The sequence below is a fragment of the Pteropus vampyrus genome, unplaced genomic scaffold (assembly GCF_000151845.1).
Source record: "Pteropus vampyrus isolate Shadow unplaced genomic scaffold, Pvam_2.0 Scaffold200, whole genome shotgun sequence".
In the NCBI taxonomy this organism is placed as follows: domain Eukaryota; kingdom Metazoa; phylum Chordata; class Mammalia; order Chiroptera; family Pteropodidae; genus Pteropus; species Pteropus vampyrus.
Window position 1 is genome coordinate 3,318,460 of NW_011888981.1, and position 26,090 is coordinate 3,344,549.

The window sequence follows — 26,090 nt, forward strand, 5'->3', positions numbered from 1 at the left end:
TCAGAAAAAGAAATTTTATATCCAGCAAAAATATCCTTCAGAAATGAAGGTGAAATAAAGACATTCTCAGATGAAGAAATACTAAAGAGAAATTCTGTCAGCAAAGCTGCTCAAAAAGAACTGCTACAGGAAGTTCATCAAACAGAAAGGAAATGATATGAGAAGTAAACTCAGTATCAGGAATGAGGGAAAAGCAACAGAAATGGTAGATATCTAGGTAAATATAATAATGATTTGACAAGTGAAAGCAAAAATCATTATTTTGATAGGGTTTTCAAAGTAAATAAATGTAACAAATAAGTCAACTATAACTTAAAATAGGGGAGGGCACAATATGGTGGAAAGGTTTGTACACTCCACTCAAAATGATAAATACTGATTCCAAATAAATTGTAAAAAGTATGCATTGTAATCTCTCAAGTAGCTACAAAAAACATATACAAATAGTCAAAAACAATAAACAAAATAATTTAAAAATCAAATAACTGAAAATAGCAAAAAATTAGAATAGAAACTGGCAAAGATCTAGAGAAACTGACACCATCAACCAATGGCATTTATAAAAATATTCTACCTATCAACATTAGTATACACATTCTTTTCAAGTGCTCACAGAACATTCATCAAGACAGATCATATATATCATGGGTCATAAAAGAGACCTTAATAAAAATAAAATAAATAAAATTAAAAGTATGACCATGATGGTTTTAAGTAGAAATCAGTAACAGAAATATAACAAGAAATCTCTAAATAATTGAAATTAAACAACACACTTCTAAATAATCCATAAGTCTTAGATAATTCAGAAAATGTTTAACTGAATGAAAACAAAAATATAACATCAAAATTTGTCATATGCAGCTAAAGCAATGCCTAGAGTGAAATTTATGGTAATTAAATGCTTATATCTAAGCTTCCTACTTAAGAAAATTAGGAAAACAAAAGCAAAATAAAAACAAGCAAAAGGAAAGAATAGAACTCAATGAAAATGAAAACTGAAAAATTGGGAAAACCAACACAAGCAAAAAATAGTTCTTTGAAAATATCAATAAAATTGATAAACCTCGAGCAAGAATGGCAAAGAAAAAAAAGACAGAAATCACCACTGTCAGGAATGTAAGAGGAGATAAACTATAGATCTTGCAGACATTAAAAAATAAGAGAATGCTATAACTCCATGCACATGAATTTCCAAGTTAGGTTGTCAAAATAAATAAATTTGACAGTATAAATGTTAAAAGGATAATTGGGGAAAAATACAGATATGATTTACACACATAAATCTGAAAATATAGATGAAATGTACCAATTCCTTTAAAACCACAAACAAAACATCCAAAATGAAACAGATAATCAGAAGTAAGGAAACTGAATTCATAGTTAAAAACCTTCCAAAGAAACCTCTAGACTTATCTGATTTCACTGGAGAAATCTAATAAACATTTAAGTAAAAAGTAACACCAATTCTACACAATCTCTTCCAAGAAAAAGAAGAAGGAACACTTCTAAACGCCTTTTATGAGGCCAGGCTTAAGCTGATACCAAAACTAGAAAAAGACAGTACGAGAAAATTACATACCATTATCCCTCACAGATCCAAAAATCCTCAACAAAATAAAAGCAAATGGAATTTAGCAATATATAAAAAGAATAATATATCAGGAGAAAGTACGGTTATCCCAGGAATGCAAAAGTGGTTCAATATTCAAAAAGCAATCAATGTAAGCTATCATATTAGTAGTTAAAGAACAACTGCACAATCAAGTAGTTGTATTTTGCACTTGGCAAAATACAATTTTGTACACACACACACACACACACAGCAAATTAGAAATAAATGGGAATTTCCTGAACCTGATAAGGGACAGCTACAAAAATTCTGCTATCAAGCTACCTAATGGTAAAAGACTGAATGAATACTTTCCCCCTAAGATCAGGAACAAGGCAAAGAGGTACCCTCTCATCACTCCTACTCAATATCATACTGGCAGATCTAGCCACTGCTGTTAGAAGTGAGAAGGATTTAAAAGTTATGCTGATTTGAAAAGAATAAACTGTAACAGACAACATGATTACCTACGCAGAAAAGCCCAAGGAATCTAGATCAAAAACAAAACCCTTAGAGCTAATAAATGAGTTTATTAACAAGGTTGCAGTAAACATGGTCAATATACAAAAAATCAATCAATTCTACTTCTATACGCTAGCAATGATTAATCTAAATCTGAAGTTTACAAAAAATGATAACAATTTACAAACAAAATAATATACTTAATATATACACCTAATAAAATATATACAGAATATGTATGCTGAAAAGTACAAAGGGCTGAGGAAAGAAATCAAAGACCTAGATAAAACCATGGTCATGGACTGGAAGAGCAAACAGCAAAGATGTTAATAATCCCCAATCTACATTGCTCTATAAATTTAATGCAATTTCTAACAAAATTCCCTAAAGATTTTTTAGACATAGACTGATTCTAAGATTTATTTAAAAAGGCAAATGAACTGGAATAACCAACATAATTCTGATAAAGAATAAAGTTGAATCAATCACATTACAGGATTTTAAGATCTACTAACTGTAAGGAAAGTGTGGTACTGGCAAATAGATACACACAGAGATCCAAGGAACAAAACAGATTCCAGGGATAGACCCACATGAACTCAGCCATATGATTTAAAAACAAATTTTTAAAATTATGACAAATACATAAAATTTTTCATTTTAACCATTTTTAAGTTCAGTGGCATTAAGTATATTGACACTGTCATATAATCAACACCATCGATCTACAAAACTCTTCATCTTGCAAAACTATAACTGTGACCATAAGACATTAACTCCTCCTCCTTCTCACTTTCATCCCCCCAGCTCTTGGCAACCAGTATTCTACTTTGTCTCCATGAAACTAAGTACACCTAATATAAGTGAAATCATACAGTATCTGTTCTTTTGTGGTTGGTTTATTTCTCTGAGCATAATATCTTCAAGGTTCATCCATGTTGCAGCATGTGTCAGAATTCCCTTCCTTTTTAAGGCTAATATTCTAGTAATATATACACACACACCCCATATTTTATCTCTTCATCTGTCTATGGACACTTGGGTGGCCTCTTTTAATGGACTCGTTTGCCATTTACATCTCTTCTTTGGAGAAATGTCTACTCAAGTTCTTTGCCAATTTTTTAATTGTGTTGTTTTTTTGTTGTTGAGTTCTAGTTCTCTATAAATTCTGTATATTAATTCTCTCTATAGATCCGAATATGTAATTTGTAAATATTTTCTCCCATTCTGTGGTTTGCCTTTTACTCTTTTCATGATGTCCTTCAATGAACAAGTTTTTCATTTTGATGGAGTCCAATCTGTGTTTTTTGCCTTTGGTGTCATATCCAAAAAACTCATTGCCAAATCCAATGTCTTTAAGCTTTTCCCCTCTGTTTTCTTCTAATAATTTTATTGTTGTAGCTCTTATCTTTAGGTCTTTGATCTACTTTGAGTTAATTTTTATACATGATGTTAGGTAAGTGTCCAATTTCAATCTACTGCATGTGGATATCCAGTTTTCTAAGTATCATTTCTTAGAAACTGTCCTTTCTCACATGGAATGGTCTTGACCTCCTTGAAAATCAGGAAGTGTGAGATGTACAACTTTGTTCTTCTTTTTCAAGAATGCTTTGGCTATCTGGGACCCCTTGAGATTCCATATGAATTTTAGAATGCATTTTTCTATTTCTGCAAAAAACATCATGGATATTTTCATAGAGACTGCACCGAATCTTGTAAACTATTTTGTTAGTACTGACTTCCTAACAATACAGAATATCAAGCACTAACAAAGATGTAAAGTGTAACTCATACATTTCTTTTAGTTTTTTTAAATTTTTATTAAATTTCTTGGGGTGACATTAATAAAATTATATAGATTTCAAGTGTACAATCCTATAATATACATCCTCTGTCTACCACATTGTTTGTTCACCACCCAAAGTCAAATTTCCTTCCATCATCATATATTTGATCCCCTTTATCCTTTTCTAACCCCCATGCTCCTTTAGCTCTGATAACCACTAAACTGTTGACCATGTCTTTGAGTTTTTGTTTGTCTTGTTTATTTGTTGCTTTCAGTTTTACATCCCACACATGAATGAAATCACATGGTTCTTGACTTTTTCCATTTGCCATGTTTCTCTTAGCATGGTATTCTCAAGACCCATCCATACTGTCTCAAATGGCAGTATTTCATCTTTTCTTACAGCTGAGTAGTATTCCATTGTACCACATCTTCTTTATCCAATCATCTATCAAAGGATACTTCGGTTGTTTCCATGTCTTGGCCACCATGAATAACGCTGCAATGAACATAGGGGTGCATATACCTTTACAAACAAAATGTTTTCAAATTTTTCAGGTAGATACCCAGAAGTAGGATTGCTGGGTCATATGGTAACTCTCTTCTTAATTTTTTGAGGAAGCAAAATACTGTTTTCCATAGTGTCTGTACCAATTTACACTCCTACCAACAGTGTACGAGGGTTCCTTTTTCTCTACAACCTCTCTAACACTTGTTATTTCTTGTCTTATGATAATAGCCGTTCTAACAGGTGTGAGGTGGTATCTAACTGTGGTTTTGATTTGCATTTACTGAAAGCTAGTGAAGTTGAGCATCTTTTCATATATCTCTTGGCTATTTGTATGTCTTCTTGGGAGAACTCTCTTCAGGTTCTCTGCCCATTTTTAAATAGGATTTTGTTTTTTTTGTTGTTGAGTTGTATGAGGAATTCACACATTTCTAATGGAAATGAATAATGGTACAGCCACACTACTTTGACAGTTTTCTATAAAGTTAAACATACACTTACCAAATAGCCTTGTAATCTCCCTTCTACAGATTTACCCTAGAAACATAAAACCTTATATTCACATAAAAACCTGTACTCAAACGTTTATAGTGGCTCTATTCATAATCACCAAAAACTGGTAACATTCAAATGTCATTTAAAGAGTGACCAGCTAAACAAATGGTGATACATCAATACAACAGAATACTATTTAACAATAAAAAGGAATGAACTGTTGATACATGCAACAACTTGAGTGAATCTCAAAAACATTACAGTAAGTGTAAGAAGTCAATAACAAAAAGTTACATAATGGAGGATTCCATTTCTATGACAGTCTAGAAAAGACAATAATAATATGGAGAACAAATCAGTGATTATCAAGGGTTAGTTGGGGTAGTGACTACAAAAGGACACCACAGGGGAACTTTTCCAGGTGTTTAAATTGCTCTGTATTCTGATTATGGTGATGGTTACAAGAATCTATGCATGTATTACTACTACACACACAAAAAGAGAACAGGCCATTTTACTGTATAACCACTAAATAAAATTTATTTAAGAATAAAAAGAACAAAGACATGGGAAAATATTCACAACACACTATTAACTAAGTAAAGGAGGAAAAGTAATTCATAACATAACATTAAAATCCAAATTCTATAAAAATATATTAAACAATAGAAAAAAGCAAAAAGAAATTGTTACACACCAAATGCTAACAACAGCCATCTGTACATAAGGAAATCATGTTACTCTTATCCTAGTCGGCCTGATGTCCTATTATAAGGTAAGCTACTTCTAAAATAAAAATTTCAAAGTTAGAAAATTGTGTTTTTAAAAATCGGTTATCAATTCTAATACCCACTTTAAGAAATAGTAAATTTTTTATCAATGCACTATCCATGGGCATTCCTATAAAACTTGCAAAAATATCAGAAATACATTATCTCTGCAAACTAACATAACACATTATAAAATTCCATTTCCACTGAGATAACATCAGACTTCAATGCTTAAAATAGTGTATTGTAACATACTATGTACAAACAAAATAAATATAGGTACAAAATTGTTAGGTTTTTATAAAGCTTTTAAAATCATTTAACAACAGTTGTTAGTACACTGTATTACTCAAAGCCAAACGAGTATTCCTGTAAAATAGAACTGGGTGCAAAGCAAAGTGAGTTTGAGAAAGTGCAGTGGCTAGATCGTGAAGAAAGGGTAACAAATGGATAAAATGCAATGCAGGCATAGTATTACTGTTCCAGGCAGGAGAACCAACATCTACCTAAGCAAAGAAGAGGTTCTCCAAAAGAGAGAATTATTCCTCACATAGCTTACATTTTAAGTCAGTCGAAGTCAAATTTCATCCAAATATGATGAAAATCTATCTATCTGTTTTTGCATACTATAGAACAGGCCAACGGAAACTTCCCCTGGATATGTGCCTTACTGTTATTTCATATCACTGGGATCTTTTGTCAATCAAGTGCCATCTCAAAGAGACCTCCTAGACCACCTCACAGCACAAATTTACCACCATTTTGCACCAGATCTAATTTCTTATGGTATTTATCACCACCTGACATGTGTGTGTGTGTGTTTGTGTGTGTGAGTGTGTGTGTGCATGCATAATACATCTCTTCCCACTAAACCATAGCTCTATGAAAGCAAGGACTTTGTTAAAAGTTGTATTACCAGTGTTTGACACACAATAAATATTTTTGAATGAATTATTTTCTATAGTTCTGAAGAACTTACACTATGTTTACACTAAGCTACAATGTGGTAAAATGCAGTATTCCCACAGATTTTTTTTAATACAATATGAAATTAAGGTATTTTAGGCATGAAACTAGGTGATCTGGTACAAATAAATAACCCAGCCATCACCTCCCCAGTCCCTTTTTCCCTTCCCTTCCTCCTGTCCCCAGTTATGAGGTCACTGTCCTAGGCTTTTGCAGTGGCATTTTTGTGCAAAAGTATCATATCAGAGCACTCAGGTAGCTCAAAAAACAAAACAAAACGAAACAAATACTGAATTACAGTACAAAAGGAAAGAACAGAAAGCAAGAGAAATTGGGCCCTTGGCAAATCCCTGCTCTTATAAGCATTATTTCATTATATATTCATTAAATACAATTTAAAATACATTGAGGTAGGTTTTATTAGCAGAAAAACTAATTTGGGAGGTTTTCGTCACAAAAAAATTTTTTAAAACAATTATTCAATTCAAATGAAACCTGTCTCTCATTTATTCCAGGCATATCAAATAAACTTGTCTAAGGTCCTAGTTAAAGTTTAAACCTCTAAACTTAGCTGCACATTAGACTCACCCAGCATGCTTTAAAAAAAAAAAAAAAAAAGTATGCCTGGGCTCCTCTCCAGACTGCTTATGTCAGAATACTGGGGCCCAGAACTTTTTTATTTAGTTATTTTTTTTGTAAAAAAGCTCTCTGATGATCCTAATTAGCAGCCAAGACTGAGAACCACTGCCCTGTGCCATCTACCCAGTCTTCCTTCTCTCTCCCCTACTTCACAAATCAAAGTAAAACTATAGAAAAAAATCATGAAGATTTAAATTCCTAGTGCCCACAATAAATCTCATTCCAATCTGCCTCACTCTAACATTTCTAACATTTCCTCTAATAAGCATAATATTTATCTCCTCTAAAATACATCCCTGATTTAACATAAAGTAGACCACACTACTTTTTAGGAGCACTGCCCTTGACACAAATTGTTTCAGATAGCAATTACTTTATTATTTTTGTTATCTGTACATCCATTATCTCCTCTCTGTACTTCCTTCTTTTTGTTATTTGTACCTCTAGACCCAAGGAGTTTATCTTAATTTTTTTTGCATCATTCATATTTCAAATGCTACAGTTTACAAAGAATTTCTACATTCAACATCTTATCAGATGATGAAGTAGTCTGAGCAAGAATTGCTAACCCATTTAAAGATGATAACTCAGAGAAGTGTCTTGCCAAAGGTACCAAAGGACATAAGGCCATGGGAGGTACAATGTACATATCAGAGAGGAATCTCCCACCCACCTCCCCACTGTTCTTACATACAATATTACAGAAATCTATTATTGTTTATATTATATCTACAGTTATAGTCAACATTCCTAAGTACAGAGTATCAAATGCTCAACAATTTAAGTATAGTTACAACTACAGATTTCCAGTTAAACAAGGATATAGTAAAATACACACATTTACCTCTGCTCCCTCCCAAGATCCCATTGGAAAGACAGTGAAGAAATAAAGAGGGCATTAAACAAACCTACAAAAGACAAAAAGAACAAGTAAGATGATAGCAACAAAACTTTTGAAGCTGAAGGGCAGATGAAAGAGTGTTAACTGACTTATTCTTCCCATAATAATCAAAGCTAAGCCACCCAGCAGGGAGGAAAGCCCAAAGTATGTGTGTGGCAGTATTTTTCAAATTACATAAATAAGTCTAAAATAAAAATTATTTAAAATTAGTAGCTTTTTGCAATATTTTCTCAATTAACTGATACTAAAAATGTAGCTCCTATCATGATAGGGCCCTTTGCAATATTTTCTCAATTAACTGATACTAAAAATGTAGCTCCTATCATGATAGGGCCCTAGACTTTTTACCTTAAACTGGGAGTTCTTGTACTACTTAAAAATATGGGAGCTATAGACCAGGAAGGTCAAGTCATATTACCTACTTCATGCCTCTACTCTTGCTCAAGCTGTTCCCTCTATCTGACAGACTCCTTTTCTTTCAAGTCTTATCTGAGGTGTCACCTCTTACAGAAAGCTTTTAGAATTTAGGGAGACGATAGATTTCAAATTCATCTCATTATTCCACCATGACAGACAAATGCTTGTTGAACTAAACTATATAACTACACTACTACAAAAAGTAACATGTATTGAGTGTTATGGTGATTCAAGCAGTGTCACATATATCAGTTTAATCTTTCCAATAACCCAATGAGTTAGGTATTAATTATGGAGTGCAGAGAGAGGTTAAGCATCTTGCCCAAGGGCGCAGCTACTAAGTAGTGAATCACAGACTACAACTCAGTCTGGCTCCAGAGCCAATATCCTTAAGCATTAAACTAGGCTTTCTCTATAAATGCCAATGCCTTCCATATGTGTATCTCCAAATCTTCAGGCTTCATCCCTGCATTTCCAAATGCCTTCTGACCATCTCTAATTGGATGTCCTTCCAGAACCTCAAAGTTAACATGACTGAAATCACTCTCTCTCTCTCTCGTTACCCAGCCTTTTAGCTACTCATCACACCTTCTTATATAGTAGTTCCCACTTATCTGCAGGAAATACATTCCAAGACCTCCCGTTTGGTGCCTGAAACCCTATAAGTACTGTTTTTTCCTATGCATACATACATATGATAAAGTTTAATTTATAAATTAGATAAAGAAAAAAATCAGCAATAGAAGATTCGTTCTTACCATAGATCTTAGCAACTTTAACATACAATTATTTCTTTATTAAGTCGAGAATTTTTACCTTTTCATTTAAAGAGTGCATTTACTGATTTTCTTTGTCCTATTCAAATTGCAAGCATCACTACTCTTGTGCTTTGGAGCCATTATTAGGTAAATAATGGTTACTTGAACACAAGCACTGCAATACCATGACAGTCAATCTGACAATGAAGAAGGCTAATAACGAGTGGGTGAACAGAGTGTCCAGTGTGGATACACTAGACAAAGGGATGATTACCATCCAGGGTAAGATGAAGTGGGCAGCTTGAGGTTTCATCACGCTACCCAGAACAGCTCACATTTTAAAACTTATTTATTCTTTATTTCTGGAATTTTCCATTTAATATTTTCGGACCATGGTTGACAGCGGGTAACTGAAACTTCATAAAGTGAAACCATGGATAAGGGGAGACTACTGTATTGCTTATTTGGGTTAATAAAGACTATTCATTACTCAAAGTAGGAATCCGAGCATGAGTAATTTTCATCTTGTCAATCTCTCATTCCCATAGTCACTAAATTATGTTGTTCCTACTTCTCAAATTACCTTAATGACACCTTTATCACTTCTTACACCTGGGCACTGGCTTCAACTCTTTCTAAAAATAAATTTGATCATGTCATAACCTACAATGGCTGCCTACTACTGACATCAAGTCCAAACTTCTTAGCAAAACATATTATATGACCTTGCCTTGCCTATCTCTCAGCTTCAACTCTAACCGTTCCCATACATAGCCTGAACCCCAACCTCTCTCTCCCAAAAACGTCTGTTCCTTGAATTCATCATGTTTTTAAAGATCAACATGTCTCTGCACAAGCAAGCACTTTGCCTTAAGATGATCATGCCCATAACATTCCCTCCCAGTATCTCACCTTTCAAAAGAAATCATAAAGGCAACCTCCTTTGAGAAGCCTTCTCTATTTCCCTCAGGTTGAAGAAACTCCCTCCTCTGAACTCACACAGCATTCCACACATCTATATCACAGAACTTAAAGACATTATGCTAAAATGCTTTACCTAAAATCATCACCAAGCATGCATGCAAAGGCCAAGATGTTGCCTTAATTATTTTGTACCCCCGTGCCTAACACCTGTTCAATAAATGTGTGAATGAATACCACTCAATCAGCTCTTCACATCACCTCGCTTTTTTAACAATTTCAAGTCTAAAATCAATTAACTTACATAGTTTATACTTCTATAATATAAAAACTACTGCTCTTATAATTATGTCTATTAGATTTCACCCAGTCACATTCCCACGTACATGGAAAACTGGAAGAAAATACTGAACTTTCAATAGAATATCTGTAACAAAAACATCTGCTATATTTAGCAAACAACCACTGCTATCACAAGAATAAAAAGTAATAAAATATAAGCACTTAGCACATACTACATAGAAAAAAAAGTAATAAAATATAAGCACTTAGCACATACATCCATACTACATAGGCACTGTTTTGCATGCTTACATATATTGACTCATTTTAATTCGCATAACCACCTGATGAGGTAGATAGCAATATTACCTCATTTTATAGATGAACTTCAAGATCAAAGAGAACCAAGACTTACGCCCAAGCTGTTTGGCTCCAGAGGCTGATCTCTTATACTGCCTCTCATTAATAAGTCCAATACTATTAAAACAAAGACTAGGATAAATTTTTGGCTACAGCAGAACAATCTTTGAGCATTCAATATAAAAATGTAGAAGATAAACCTAAAAGTTTGTATAAATATAGAAGATCTTAAAAACATAGTAAAACATTTTTAAATCAATATAAATTCACTCAGTAATTATAGAAAAAATGTTTTGCTAAAAAATGGCAAATCTTTGATATGATAGGTCATCACAGACCATTACTAAAGTCAGTCAACTGAAAAGGAGCCAATGTACATACTCAGTGCACAAAGAGATTTGCTGAATTAAATGAATTAAATTTTTATAAAGAACTCAGACGCATCCAGAAGGCAACTATCTTCTAGGCCTATTGAAATCCCAGCTATATACTGTTTATTATTTTTTTATATATATAAAAGAATAATTGAGACTAAGAAGTACCTAGCATGTACCAAGGTTAGTCAGGAAATAGGAAGTGGCTTGAAACATTTACAATTTTCTAATTTTCTTTTTTTATACAACTGGAAATGTTTACTACTCCTGTTGTCTTTTTTTAAAAAGGTTTTTATTTAAATATAGCTAACATACAATATTGTATTAGTTTCAGGTGTATACCATAGTTATTGAACATTTATATACCTAAAGAAGTGATCACCATAAGTCCAGCAAAACCTGACATCGTACAATGCAATCACAATATTATTGACAATATCCTCTATGCTGTAAACCACATCCCCATGGCTTGTTTGTTTTATACCTGGAAGTTTGAATGTCTTACTCTCCTTCACCCGTCCCCCCTTTTTTGATTTTTCAATTACAGCTGACATTCAATATTATTTTATATTAGTTTCAGGCATATGGCACAGTGGTTACACATTTAAATATTTTACAAAGTGGTCCCCCTGATGAGTCTAGTACCCACCTAGCACTATACAGTTATTACTATATTATTGACTATATTCCCTATGCTTTACTTAACATCCCTATGACTATTTCCTAACTACCAATCTGTACTTCTTAATGTTATCACCTCATTCACAATTTCAAAGCAGAGATGTAGAGAAAGATTTTGCATTTCATCCAAATTAATGCATGCTCAATTCAGAAGTAGTAAGAAAAATATTTTTATCTCTAAAGTGATGAGTTTTATTCATCAAACTTATTTCTTGAGGACTACGCAGGCTAACCTAGTTAGTTTTCTATATTCTAAGATTTTTTGAAAGAAGCAGCTCTGGGCTTTAAGTCTGAACAAGAAGCTGTCATAATCAATCAATTAGAATTCACTCAATCTGAACCTGGCTGCAAATGAGTAGAGTACAACGGTCTTTTTCTCATTTATGATCATTGTACAAATATATCAAATCAAAGTCGATGTCTGTCTAGGAAAAAGATAAAGGAAAATATTCATAAAGAAGTGTAAAACTAAAGTGTTTATCTAATAGCTAAAAACAATGAGCAGCTTTAGAGTTTCCTCTTTTTCATTATGACAAAGATCTGGTACCCACTTCAGAAACTGAGGAGACATGACTTCCTCTTACACATATACTGTAATAGCAATTAATTAATATCCACACACGTCTTCATTTACTTATGTACATATACTACTTAACAATCCATATATACACAGAATACAACAGACTTAACTTCATTCTGACATACGGAAAAATATTTATCCAAATATAGGTAACATCTGTTACCAACATTTATATTTCCATCTACATTTGAATGATATCTATCTATCCCTCTGTATATAAACACTATGTCAGTGAACATTTTTTAAATAATGAAGAGCATGGCGATATTAAGCACCCATGAGACTTAGGAGAATTAGCATTCACTGTGTACCTACCACACACATGCCAAGAAAGTGTAAGGCATTTTAAATATGTTTACCACTTAATCTTCACAATCATCCTATTAAATATTAATCTTCATTTACAAAAGAGGAAGCTGAGGTTTAGGTAGTGAGTTAGTGAAATAAAAATCAAAATTCAGGACTACCTAAAACATAAAGTCCATTCTCTCCACATGCTCTCCAAAAAGCTTATAAAAACAAAAAAATAAAAAGTATTATATTTAGAGGATAAGGAGTACTATTTCAGGAACAGAAAACAGCACCACCAGTAATTAAAGAAATGAAAAAATACTGAACAAATTAACAATACCTAACTCTTACATTAAAGCAAAAACTAGATGGATTCTGCAGGGCTATGAAAGGTGGTATCAAAAAAATTCCTAAAAAGTTCAAATTTGAGGTTAAACTCAAAAAAATTCAACAAGAGAATATCCAAAAGGTTTATGTAAAAAAGCAAAAAAAGGTTATTTACAGAGATTTACAATAAGAACATTTTGAGCACTTTATATGTATTAACACTTAATCCTCATAATTAGTTTAATTATCATCCCCATTTTGCAAAAGGGAAAATCAGAACAGAAATGTTAAGTAATTTAGTTAAGGCAACACAGTTAAATTAAAAAGAAGGGAAAAAAAAAAAAACTGAGATCTTACCCCAAACCAATATCCAAAACCAGGCTCCTTCCTGTTATGCTAAACTGCGTGAACAAACTAAAGAGAGCTAAAGAGAGGAACATATCTAGTAATATAAATATGGTCACAAGGTTTATGTAGAGCTATTTTGATTTTTTAAACCCAAAGTCCACAAATAAGCAAATGAAAAGATGTTCAACATTGTTATTATTTACAGAACTGCAAATTAAAACAATGAGATAAGTACTACACACCTATTAAAATGGCCACAATCCAAAACACTGACAACATCAAATGCTGATGAGGATGTGGAGCAACAGGAACTCTCATTCATTGCTGCTGGAATGCAAAACAGTACAGTACCTTTGAAAGACAGTTTGGCAGTTTCTTAAAAAACTAAACATAATCCTACCATATGATCCAGCAGTCATACTCCTTGATATTTACACAAATAAACTGAAAACTTATGTCCAAGCAAAAACCTACAAACAAATATTTATATTAGCTTTATTCATAACTGCCACAACCTGGTGGCAACCAAGATGTCTTTCAGTAGATGAATGGATAAAAACTGTGGTATATCTAGACAATGGAATATTATTCAATGCTACAAAGAAGTAAGCTCATGAAAAGACGGAGGAAACTTAAATGCATATTACTAAGTGAAAGAAGCCAAACTGAAAAGGCTACATAACTGTATGATACCAACTACACCACAAGGCAAAACTACTGAGGCAGTAAAAATATCAGTGGTTGCAGGGGGAAGGGAGGAGGAGAGAGGATTTGGGGGGCAGTGAAATTCTTCTGTACGACTGACTTGCCATATATATTTGTCAGAACCCATAGAATGCATAACACCTAGAGTGAACCCTAATGTACACTGTGGATTTTATGTGATAATGATGTGTTAATTCACGTTCATTAATTTTAACAAACATACCACTGTGATGCCAGATGTTGACAGTAAGGGAGGTTATATGTTCCTGAAGGGTGTGTGTATGGGGAGCAGTACATTCAATTTTACTATGAATCTAAAACTGCTCTAAAAAAAAATCTAAGAACAAAACAAAGCTAAAGAAGGTGTTGATTTAGCAGTCAGTATATAAGGAAGCACCCATATTCATTACTTTACACCAAAAGTAATGAATCAAAAATATTTATTAATATTTTGTACTAGGCATCCTGGGGAGGGGATATAAACAAGCAAAAAAGATTGTTTTCACAGGAGTTTGAAATACAGTTAAACACATATCATAAATCCACAAGAAGCTAAATAAAATGGAACTTAAGTAGCTTAAGACAGAAAACACACCACAAACAGTAAATTGCCAAATTACTAAAATAGACATTAATAGGACAGTATGTGCTTAGGGGTTCAGTGAATGACAACGGACCAAAACAATCAGAAGTTAAGATCTGCTCTAGGTCTTGAAAAATGGATAAGATTTGTCTAACTGTCTGGAGGGAACTGGTGCATTCCAAGAAAGAACAAAAGTACTGGAGTTGGGAAAGGAAATTAAATGAACGAACGGCACAGAACAAAAAACAGGGAAACAACAGAGAGACTGGTAGAGGCCAGATCATGGAAGTCGCTTAATGCCAGACCAAGGAATCAGCACAAAGACTCTAAAATCTTAACCCTTAAACACTTAACAGGGAGTAAACACTTGCCTAACCTACTAATATACATATAGTTCCTTAATCTAATGCAAGTGTATTTATAAACATTTATGTCAGATACAGATAATGTGAAGATATGTTAGTAGATATAGTTAAAAATTCACCATTTTTGCCATCCAACCGAATACATATACATACAAGTCCTGTTCCCATCTTTCCATTTCCAACCTGGATAACAGGCTAACCATAATGCTATAAACTGAATCTATCCATCAGACACACTATTCTATCACCTAATAAAACTCTATGATTTTGGTTACACCACTCCTTATTCCCTCAAAGATGTCTTTCCTCTCGGGTAGAACAGAAGGTGGCTCATTGTCCATGAACTGACAAAAGGGGTCATGTTAGGACCATGGTCACTACTGGCACCTTCTCCCCATTCTATTTATAGGACTGTCATCTCTATTAATCACTAAAAACAAACCTACTAAATATCTACATATTCCAGGCAGAACATAAAATGCAGTACTCCCTCTGCAATCATCTGAATAGATGACATACACATGATCCTATACAACTTCTGGTAATTATTATTAATAAACTTCACTTCTCATAATGAAAACATTTCAGAATTTGTCCACTGTTACTTTCAAACTTTTTCTATAATCCTTTTATTTTGTTTGCCATAACTCCTCTATATATTTTTAATCACATATTCAAGCCTCAATGCACAGGCATCTACAATTGTATCCAATCCCATACTTTTCTAATTAACAAATGCCCCAACAAATACCAACTAAGTTATCCAAAATTAGCATTAGATTTTATGCACCTACCTTTATATTTGTATTACGCACCTAAAACCCTCTCCTTTAGTAATCTACCACTACAGTGACTTTTTCCCTTTCATGAACAGGCACAGACACATATGTCCAATTTCTCCAACCACTTTTAACAAACTCTAGCATACATTATTTTTCTCAAACATGGCCTCCAGATATAAAGCACCTCGTGAGACTCCTCTTTCTACTGAAATCATTTTAAAACTTTTGTTAATACGGCTTTTACAGAAACCCAAATGCAAATACTAAACCACTTATTCAAAATTTAAAATCATAAGACAGTATTAGATATTGTTTAAAGATACAAGTATATGCTAAAAAAAATAAAGTTGTATGAAAATTATAAAACTAAATTAAAATGTTTAAAGGAGAGAGAAGGTTGGAGGAATGCAATCCAGAAGGGACAGAGAGGAGGCTTCAACTCTATTTGTAATGTTTTATTTCTTAAACTGAGTCGGGGATACATCATCACAATTATTCTTTATACTTTTTTTATCTGAAAAATTTTTAAGTCAGTTTAATAAGATATCCCATTTCTAATGAATATCTCCCTCACATACAAGCTGTTATGTCCAAGCTGTAGTTAGCTCATTGCTACATCTGAGACACCCCTCCCGTCTTTTAAGCCAAGAAAAGAAAAATTATAAGCCTACAATTCAAAACTTTCTTAGACATAGCCTAGATATTTTCCAGGTTTATATTCTATAACTATACACAATCCATTTTTCACAACTCTCACATTAATAAAAATTAAATCCCTTATTTTATCTTTGTATCCCTAAATTGCCACTTAAGTGCCTTATTACTCACACAGTAAACTATTATACCAATCTTTCTTTATTTGTCTATGTTAAAATACAAGTGAATTGGTAGACCACATAACTACTTCCACTTGGCTAAATGCTGATAGTTGCATATATTATAAATCTATTCATGAGTAACTAACTCATATACTCACTCTCCAATCTCAACTTATAACATCTGAATTAAGCTGCCACTCATTAAACCGCAAATGAAATGTCATCTCAGCCAAATATAACTTGTCCAGGGCAATTCCAAAACACTCCAGTCCAGTCCACCGAGCGTTCACTTCAAGCATACTAAAAGTCCCGTCCCTGGACCAACGTGTACACCCCCCAGAACGTCTTTCCTCAATCGGTGAGATTCAGACATACCTCCAATCCCAACTTTCGGCTCACTGTGGTAAAACAAGTAGAAAGGATCTGAAGTTTCACCTCATTACGAACCCAAAGACATTCCACACACCGCAGGTCCCGAGTTTCTCTTCGCTGGGGAAGTTGGAAACCCAGAGCTAGGGGACAAGGTCTAGTCTTCCATGGCGTCCGCCAGAGTCCTAAAGTCGTCGACGGAACAGTTCAGGCAGCTAGCCCGCCTACTTCCCACCCCACCCCCACTTCAGGCCACCCCACCCCCACCCCGGGGACGAAGCCCTCGGTGGTACATCCCAGCACCTGCGGGTCCTGGGAACAACCGAAGATCCGCTTCTCTCCACTAGAGGAGAGGGCTTAGATACCAACTCGGACGCCTGCCTCGGGCCACCAGCCTCTCACGTCGGGACCAACTCTTCGAACCTTTTGCTCCCTGATCTAGCAGAACGCAGTACCAACAACTCCTCCAGGTCCTACCCGGAGGCCTGGCCTTCTCCGGGGCCGAGCTCCGAGGCCTCCTCCTTTCCCATAGGACCAACCTACAGACGCTCAAGACCCAAAAGGCAACTCCCACCACTGTCCGACTCGCCAGTCTTTCCTTCCCAGCCGCAGCCGCTGAAATAGCCAAGTCCTACGGTCCTCCTCCATCAGCTTCCGGGCCTCCCTTCACAACCAGGCCTGAGCCCCCAGCTCTGCCCTCCCGCCTCCCCGCTACCGTCACGCCGCTTCCCCTCCTCCAGAGGCCGAGCCCCGGGACTGGGCTGCTTCCTTCCCCGGCATCCCGAGGGCCCAGCTCCTACCGCGGCAGGCTCGGCCCCCGCCCGGCGTGCCGCATACTCACCGCTGAGCGCCGAGGCCTGCAGGGTGGCCCCCGAGGTACCGTCGATGACTTTGATGGTCCCGCGACTGGTGACGGCCAGGATGGCGTTGAGCGCCGGGTGGTAGGAGAGGCTATGCAGCCCTTCGGCGTCGCAGCGCATGCAGCCGTCTCGCAGCACCAGCCACTCGGAGACCCCGGCCGCTCCCGCCCCCGCCGCTGAGGAGCAGCCCGGGCCCGAGGCCGCCGCAGCCGCCATCTTCCGGCCTGCGCTCAGCACAATCAGACTGGGAAGCGGCTCAGTGACAGTCCCGGGAGGTGCAACACCACCGCCAGTCACCATCCGGGGCCAGGGGGCAAGCTGAGCGCGTTAGCCGGAAATGAAGTCAGGCGCCCGCACGCACGCGGGACGTCGGCCGCGCGCCCGGAGGGGCCAAGCTCAGAGGATGCTGGCTGGCAGAGGAGGAGGAGAGCCAGCGAAAGAGGCGGGGCGGGGCGGGGCGGGGCGGGGGCAGGAGGCGGAGGGTGGAGCATGCGCGGGACGGCTCGCTCGTGCCACGCGCCGCTGGTCCGTGCAGCTCCGTATCCGCAACGTCCCAGTTTCTCTGAGCTTTGGAAGTGGCGGCTGCGTGGGCTCCGCCCCACGCCTGGGCTTCTGGAGAGGGGGAGCTTGGGCTCCCGTGTATTTCCGCTGGGCAGGGACACAGTCCCGCGCTACCGGTCGGAGAGGCCCTGAAGCTCTTTGCTGCGGCTCTGCCTGCGTCCGGACGGTTTCCAGCACGCGCGGTGCAGCTGTTCGGCGGTGTCCGGAAGGAGACCTTTGGGTGTGGGCCACGGCTCTATTCTGAGAATAAACAGTCTGAAAAACCTCTAGTCTAGATTTGGAGCAAACAAACGACCTCCCCCAAACCTGTGCCCCCAATCTTGGAATCTTTTTGTTTAACAAAAGGCCCAGATATGAGATGCTGGAAGCATATAACTAAACCTAGTTTCTCTAGCCACATTGCAAACAACTCGAGTTATGTGAGATGTGTGTGGTAGGAACTCCAGTCAAGTAAATTTTCTAATCATTCCCCTTCAGAGAATAACTTCATTTTTTTAACTTTTTATCTGAAATAATTATTACATTGACCGTTGCAAAGATAGTACAGACTTCTATGATCTGCCTCCCCAAAACCCACACCCCCTACCTATGAAAAAAGTGGACAGACACAAACTGAAGGACATTCCATTAAATACCTGACCAATACTTCTCGAAGGTAAGACGTCCAACTCACCCAGTTTCCCCCAACAGTTACATAGTACATAATTTTAGTACAATATCAAAAGCAGAGATTTGACATTTATGTGATGTGTTTAGTTCTATGACATTTTATCACATGTAGATTTGTGCAGTGCAATCAAGATACAGAACTGTATATTCTGTATATTTTGGGAATCATTTTGGAAAGCCTCATTTCCTTTTCCTTAAAACCTAAGCAAAGTGCTGTTATGAGAATCATTTGTAAAACATGTAGAATAGCATCTGACATATAGTAGGTGCTCAATAAAAGTTATGAAAGTTAATTACCTTCCCACATTCCTGCAGACTTCCTTCAGGAAGTCTTCATGGATTATTCCAAGTGCATCTAAAAGCTGTTGTTATGCAAGGTTGTATTTATGTAATCTATATATCCATTCCATTTTGGAATGGCAAATATGCCATTTTTATCTGATGTTAGGAGGCAACACATAATAAAGTGGGAAAATAGCCAAGTATCAAAGTCTAAATGAATATCTGATTTTGAGTCACTGTGGCTTCATTTATCAGCTCTATCTGTGAACTTGGGCAAGTCACTTATACATTCTGAGAATGTTTCACCCAGTGTCAGATAAAGATGATGATTTTATCATTACTTGCCCTGCTTACATTTTGTTACAAGTACCTGTAAACTGTAAAAATGGAAGAACAGAGAGGTTAAATGGTCTGTCCCCGATCTCACAGCTTGTGAGGAGAGGATAAGAGCAAGCTAGAGTTTGAACTTAGGCAGTTTGATTCCAGAACCCATACTCCTAACTTAACCCTCATGCTCAAAACTTCAGTGCTTTGAGGTAAAGGAGTGAAAGCAAACAAATCTAAATGTAACTGTAAGTGTTCTTTCTAAACATTTTTTTAAATCTCAAGAAATAAGCGGAAACTAAAAACTGCCATTTCTAAGTTTTTTTCTCTCAAGGCCCATTTGGACCAAACTTTAACATTAAACTGAAAAGTTTCCCTTCATAGGCCTCAAATGCTAATCAACTCCCCATCTTATTGATAGGGAAAACAAACTAGTAACCTGAACTCTAAATTTAAACTGACTGTACTTTAATGTTGCACTATATTGAAAGAATTGATGAATATATTTGTCTGTTAGACTGTGTTACATTTTCTTTTTGATTGGGGAAAAAACTATTTCTTTTGTCTACATGAATTTACTCTGCTTTCACCTATTAACCAGCATTCTCCAAAGCTAATTACCCAGATGGTGTTCTGAAATAAAATACTTCCATAATCAAAGAAATTTGAGAAACAACTCTCCTTATATCTCTCCTCTTGGGAGATTTATAATACACATTAGCACATCAAAAGTTTGGAGCCCCCCCCCATGATAAAGAACCCTATTTAACCTCCTTTAACCAACATATCACAAACTCATATAAATATAGAATCCTTCAAAACAAGTGTTTCAAAGAGCACTCTTTAGTGTAACTTCTTGCTTGTTTTTGTGAATATGTATTTTTGTTTGAGCACTTGTTGAGACCTCGAAGCAATAAGTGTTTCAGGATCGAGGTTAAGTTTCCTCGATTTAAAATTATCATAAAAATGAAACTGGTCAAGACTGAGAGAAGTTCAACATCAACAGTGTTGTGATGCCTTTCTGTACATGGAGTTAAGAGCAAATACTCCTGACATTGAAAATGTACTGATTTTCATGGCTAGTCTATTTTGAAGTGATGGCCTTTTGAGGGCCTCCAGTCAAACCTTTTTGGGCATAAGTGGTAATCAACTAAAGTCCTACTGACAATCATTCTGGAAAGAGGAATTTGCTGAAATCAAAAATGTCTACACAAAAGGCAAGGCTGATTGACACAAGAAAAAACATTTGACAAAATCCAATATCCATTCATGGGAAAAAAAAAAAAACTTTCACCCAACTAAAAATAGAGGAAATTTTCCTCACCTAATAAAAAAAAAAAAAAATCTACAAAAACCCTACAACTAACAGCATATTTATGGGCAAAAACCTGAATGCTTTCCCTCTGAAATCAGGGACAAGTCAAGGACTTCCACTTTCACTACTCCTTTTCAATACAGTACTGGAAGTTCTGGAACTTAATAGAAGTCATTGCAACAAGGCAAGAAAAAGAAATAAAAAGCATAGAGAGCAGTTTCTCATTCCTGTCTCTCTCTTTCCCTTGTGCAGCCACTGGTGGCAGGAAACCAGTGCTTAGGAGGAGAAGTTGAGGCCTAAAAGAGACTAGCTGCCTCAGAACTGCAGATGTTGATTAGCAGAAGAGTAAGCAAGGGTTCTGGCTGAATGGATGCCTTTATCTGCAACTACATAGGAGCATAGAGAGGCAAAACTGATTCTGGAGTTTACAGAGTAAACACTATCTCTAAGGATTCCCTAGAAATACTAGAGGGACTCTGAATGGGTGGCTGAGATCACTCCATGGGAGCTAGAATCTGGGCACATTTATAACATGCTCCAGAAAACCTACAACACACACAAACATGCAATTGAGCCATATACAAACACTGCATAAAACAAATGCTTGATGTAATAAGGGAATCTAAATGCAGAAAAAACCTTTGATGTCAATGAAGGAATCTCTAAACTAAAAAAAAAAAAAAAAAATAGAAATCATCACCCTAATGCCCAAATTAATTAACCTCTCTACTGAAGTTTACAGGTAGATTTCCTTTGTCCCAAAGCAGGATCTGATGAAGTTCCAATTATTTCTAATGGAAAGGTTGATCTCCTAAGAATTCCTTCTATCTGGCCTGATATTGACAGCCAATACGTATTTCCTTAAAATTTACTGTCAAGACAAAACAACAATGAGATACTTCCCATACTTTAGGATGATTACCGTCAAAAACAAAAACAAAAAAACAAAAATAGAAAATAAGTGGTGGCAAGGATATGGAAAAGTTGGAACCCTTGTGCACTGTCGGTGGGAATATAATATGGTACAGCTGCTATGGAAAACAGTATAATAGTTCCTCACAAAATTGAAAATAGAATTACCATATAAGCCAGCAATTCCATCTCTGGGTATATACTCAAAAGAATTGAAAACAGGGTTGTCAAAGATATTTGTATACCCATGTTCATAGTATTTTTCGCAATAGCTGAAATGTCCAACAACACAAATGAATGATAAAAATAATAATGAAATATTATTCAATCTTAAAAGACAGGAAATTCTGACTTAAGCTACAACATAGATGAACCTTGAGGACATTATGTTAAGTGAAACAAACCAGTCATAAAAGGACAAATACTGTATGATTCCACTTATCTGAGGTCCTTGTGTAGCTAGATTCATAGAGACAGAAAGTAGAATGGTGGTTGCCAGAGTGTGGGGGGAAAAGGGAACGGGAGTTATTGTTTAATAGGTACAGAGTTTCAGTTTTGCTAGGTAAAAAGAGTTCTGAAGATGCATAGTGGTGATAGCAACGCAACAGTGTGAATGTACTTAATGCCACTGAACTGTGCACTTAAAAACGGGTAAGATAGTACAACTACGCATCTATTAGAATGCCAAAAAAAAAAAAACCTGACAACATCAAATGCTGGTAAGGATGTGAAACAATAGGGAATTCTTATTCATTGCTGGTAAGAATGCAAAAAGGTAAAATCCCTTTGGAAGACAGTTTGCAGTTTCTCACAAAGCTAAACATAGTTTTACTGTAGGATCCAGCAATCTCATGCCTAGGTATTTACCCAATTATGTCCTGTATGCAAGTATTTACAGCAGCTTTATTCCTAATCACCAAAACCTGAAAGCAACTAAGATATCCTTCAATAAGTGAATGGATAAACAAATTGTGGTGCATTCATACAATAGATTATTGTTCATTGATAAAAAGAAATACACTGTGAAAGATGTGGAAGAACCTTAAATGCATATTACTAAGTGAAAGAAGCCAAACTGAAAAGACTATATATTGTATGATTCCAACTATATTACTTTCTAGAAAAGGCAAAACTATGAAAGACAGTAAAAAGATCAGTGGTTGCCAGTGGTTTGTGGGAAGCGGGAGGGTTAAATAGGTGGAGAATGGCATTTTTAGGGCAACGAAACCTGTGTGACACTATACTGGTGGGTACATGACATTATGTATTTGTCAAAACCCATAGAACATAGAATACAAACAGTGATACTTAATGTAAATTATGGACGTTAGTTAATAATAATGTATCAGTATTGGTTCATTTACTGTAACAAATATGTCATACAAATGCAAGATGTTAATAATAGGGGAAAGTGATACGGGGAAAAGGGTATATGAGAATTCCCCTTTTTGTACTATCTGCTCAATTTTTCTGTAAATCTAAAACTTCTAAAAATTAAAGTTTATTAATTTTTTGAAATGATTTAAAAGGGTAAATTTTTTCACAATTTTTCTTTTTTTTTTAATAGCAGAAAGAAAAGCTTTATTAGAAGGGAAAGTACATTTCCAGATGTGGAAGCGGGCCTAAGCAAGAGAAGCGTGGCTCAAAAAACCTTTCTATTTTTTCCAATTGTAATAAAGACTTTAATAATAAATCACAATTTTTCTAAAAAGATTAGAAAAATCCACTGTCAATAGAAAACAGAAGCTCAGTCCCCATTTCTTTCTCATTATTGAGACAGGATTAGGTTCCCCACAATTTCTCTAGATAGTTTTTTTTTTATATCAGTGATATCCTGGTGTCCTGGAAAGAAGCCAAAGCTAGGGCTGTTACAGGATGTGTATATTTGGGATGTGAATATGATGATTAATAGGAGGGAAATGCTTTCAGAGGAAACAATAGCACTTTAGCTCCAAATATTGCATCTAGTGCCAAAGATCAGACTTCTTGAAGTTAATACCTATTTAGAAGGTACTGTTTTTTAAAAATGACTCTCCATAGTAATTTCCATAAACAAACTAGGTTTGTGTGAGGTATTTTTGCACTTCGAAACTTGGAGTTAATAATCTTTAAATGTACCAATCAATGTTTCTTGCTTTCTTTAACAGGTTTATACTGTTTTGCTCACTTCTGCTATCCTCATGGTTTTCTTGCCTTTCCTATGCAAAGTGTGTGATACAGTATAAAGATGAGAAATCAATAGAGAAATCAAACAGAAGATCTCATATGCACGATGCAGTGTTTGGGAGAATGTACTGATGTGTGCAATTCATTTCGAAATGCATCCAAAATAAAAAAGATGGATGGATGGATGGATGAATCGAAATGAATAGATATATAAGGCAAGTATAATAAAATGTTAATGGTGGAATGTAAGTGGTCAGTATACAGATGTTTACTATGAAAAGTCTCTCGACTTTTCTGTTTAAAAATTTTCATAATATTTTTAAAAGTACATACCAGAATGAAAAAATAAAATTAAACCTTTATAATCTCCCTCCAAAAGAATTCTTTTCCAGTGCAGCTTTGTCACTATCTAGTGACCATGAGCAAGCTGCTGAAAGCTTCCTAGCTCCATAACCTCCTGTGTTAAATTATAAAACTGGACAAAATCAGCAGTTTCCAAATGTCATTTTATGTATTGGTAGCATCAAAGTCATTCTGGAGCCCCACCCTAGACCTACAAAATTAGAATCTCATGGAATCTATATTTTTACACAAGCACTTCATGGGGTTTGATACCAGCCAGAGTTGGAAACTCCTGGCCTACAGTCTCTTCCTATTCTGGAGAGAGTACCTGTTTATACTAAACCCTTCCTAGGAACACGTTATTAAATTTTTCAACGCCTAGGAATCTTGTTAAAATACAGATTCTGAGAGGCAGAGGTCTTAAGAGTCTACATTTAACGACTTCCCAGCTCCAAGGCCAATGCTGCCTAGACCATAATCTGTGAAGCGAAGAGCTAGAAGATCAGAAGCAAAAGTAAGGAGAACACGCTGTATTTTCATGGACTCAGTCTTCCTTCTTGGCCAAACCACACTCATGAGAAGTGAAGTATGTTGAAAGTCTTCTATTTTCTGAATTTGATCTAGAATAATCATAAGAAAAAGCTTAGTGCCTTTTTGGTGTGAGCAGCCATTGCGTATGGAGAAAAGCTTAATATGGCATTTAATTGAAAGGATACCTGATCCACTTACCTTTGACACTTTCAGGCAATCATAACAAAATTCACCAGGCTGTTCTGGACTAAAGATAGACACCTTCAGAAGCTATAGATATGATAAGGACACACATAGGATTGCAGCATGAGATTAAAGAAAAAGTCATGGACTAAAAAAAAATTGAAAAAAAAAAAAACAGTGGGAACTAACTGGAAGTTCATTAAAGTGTCTGAAAAGTTCATTTGCTTTCTTTCTTGTTTTCATCTGATTTACTTAATAATAATTTTGTAAATATTTGTTGAGAATTTATTATGTCCTAGTCACTATGTTAGGTATTTATTAAGTACCTACTAAACACTTGGCACTAGTGACAAAAACAGAAGTAATCTTTGCTCTTTGGGGTAATACGATCAAGTGAGCAGACAGACATTAACCAAATCATCATCAAAATAAATATGTGATTGCAAATGTGTTAAAAATGTGAAGGGAAAACATACAGTGCTATAAGAAAGTGTCAGGGGAAACTGTTTCAGGCTGGAGAGTCAAGTCAGATTTTTCAATATAAGAGGAAGTCAAGCTGGCATCAAAAACCAGAAAAGGAAATATCAGTTGAAGAGGAAGAGTATGTCGGAAAAGAGAATATTCATTTAGGATAGCATTCTGTACGAAGGCAATGGGGCATTTGGCTTGTTCTAGCCAGTGGAACTGGAGTTGAGTAGGCCATGGGAAGAATGCACAAAATTGGATTCTGGAGAAGAGCAAGAATTACCTAATGTAGGAACTGCCAGGTATAGGCCACACCTAGAATTTTAGACTTTCTATTAAATGCAAAGGAAACAATTAACTAAGGGAGGGGCATGATCCGA

The 26,090-nt window shown here is 35.9% G+C and overlaps 1 protein-coding gene across 14 annotated transcripts in view; it reads right to left on the reverse strand.

The window, feature by feature from the left end:
• Window positions 1-18,352, reverse strand: part of BIRC6 (baculoviral IAP repeat containing 6) — a 190,377-nt gene extending 172,025 nt beyond the window's left edge. For 7 of the 14 annotated variants that reach the window (XM_023537784.1, XM_011372105.2, XM_023537790.1 and 4 more), the window contains exon 1: window positions 17,942-18,348. In XM_023537784.1, the coding sequence (XP_023393552.1) occupies window positions 17,942-18,260 (319 nt within the window). In that variant the 5' untranslated portion in view covers window positions 18,261-18,348. Of the gene's footprint in view, window positions 1-13,720; window positions 13,806-17,941 lie in introns of those variants that run through there. The other 7 variants (XR_002783251.1, XM_023537786.1, XM_011372104.2 and 4 more) reach the window with 5 other exon arrangements.
• Between the last annotated feature and the right edge of the window lie 7,738 nt (window positions 18,353-26,090).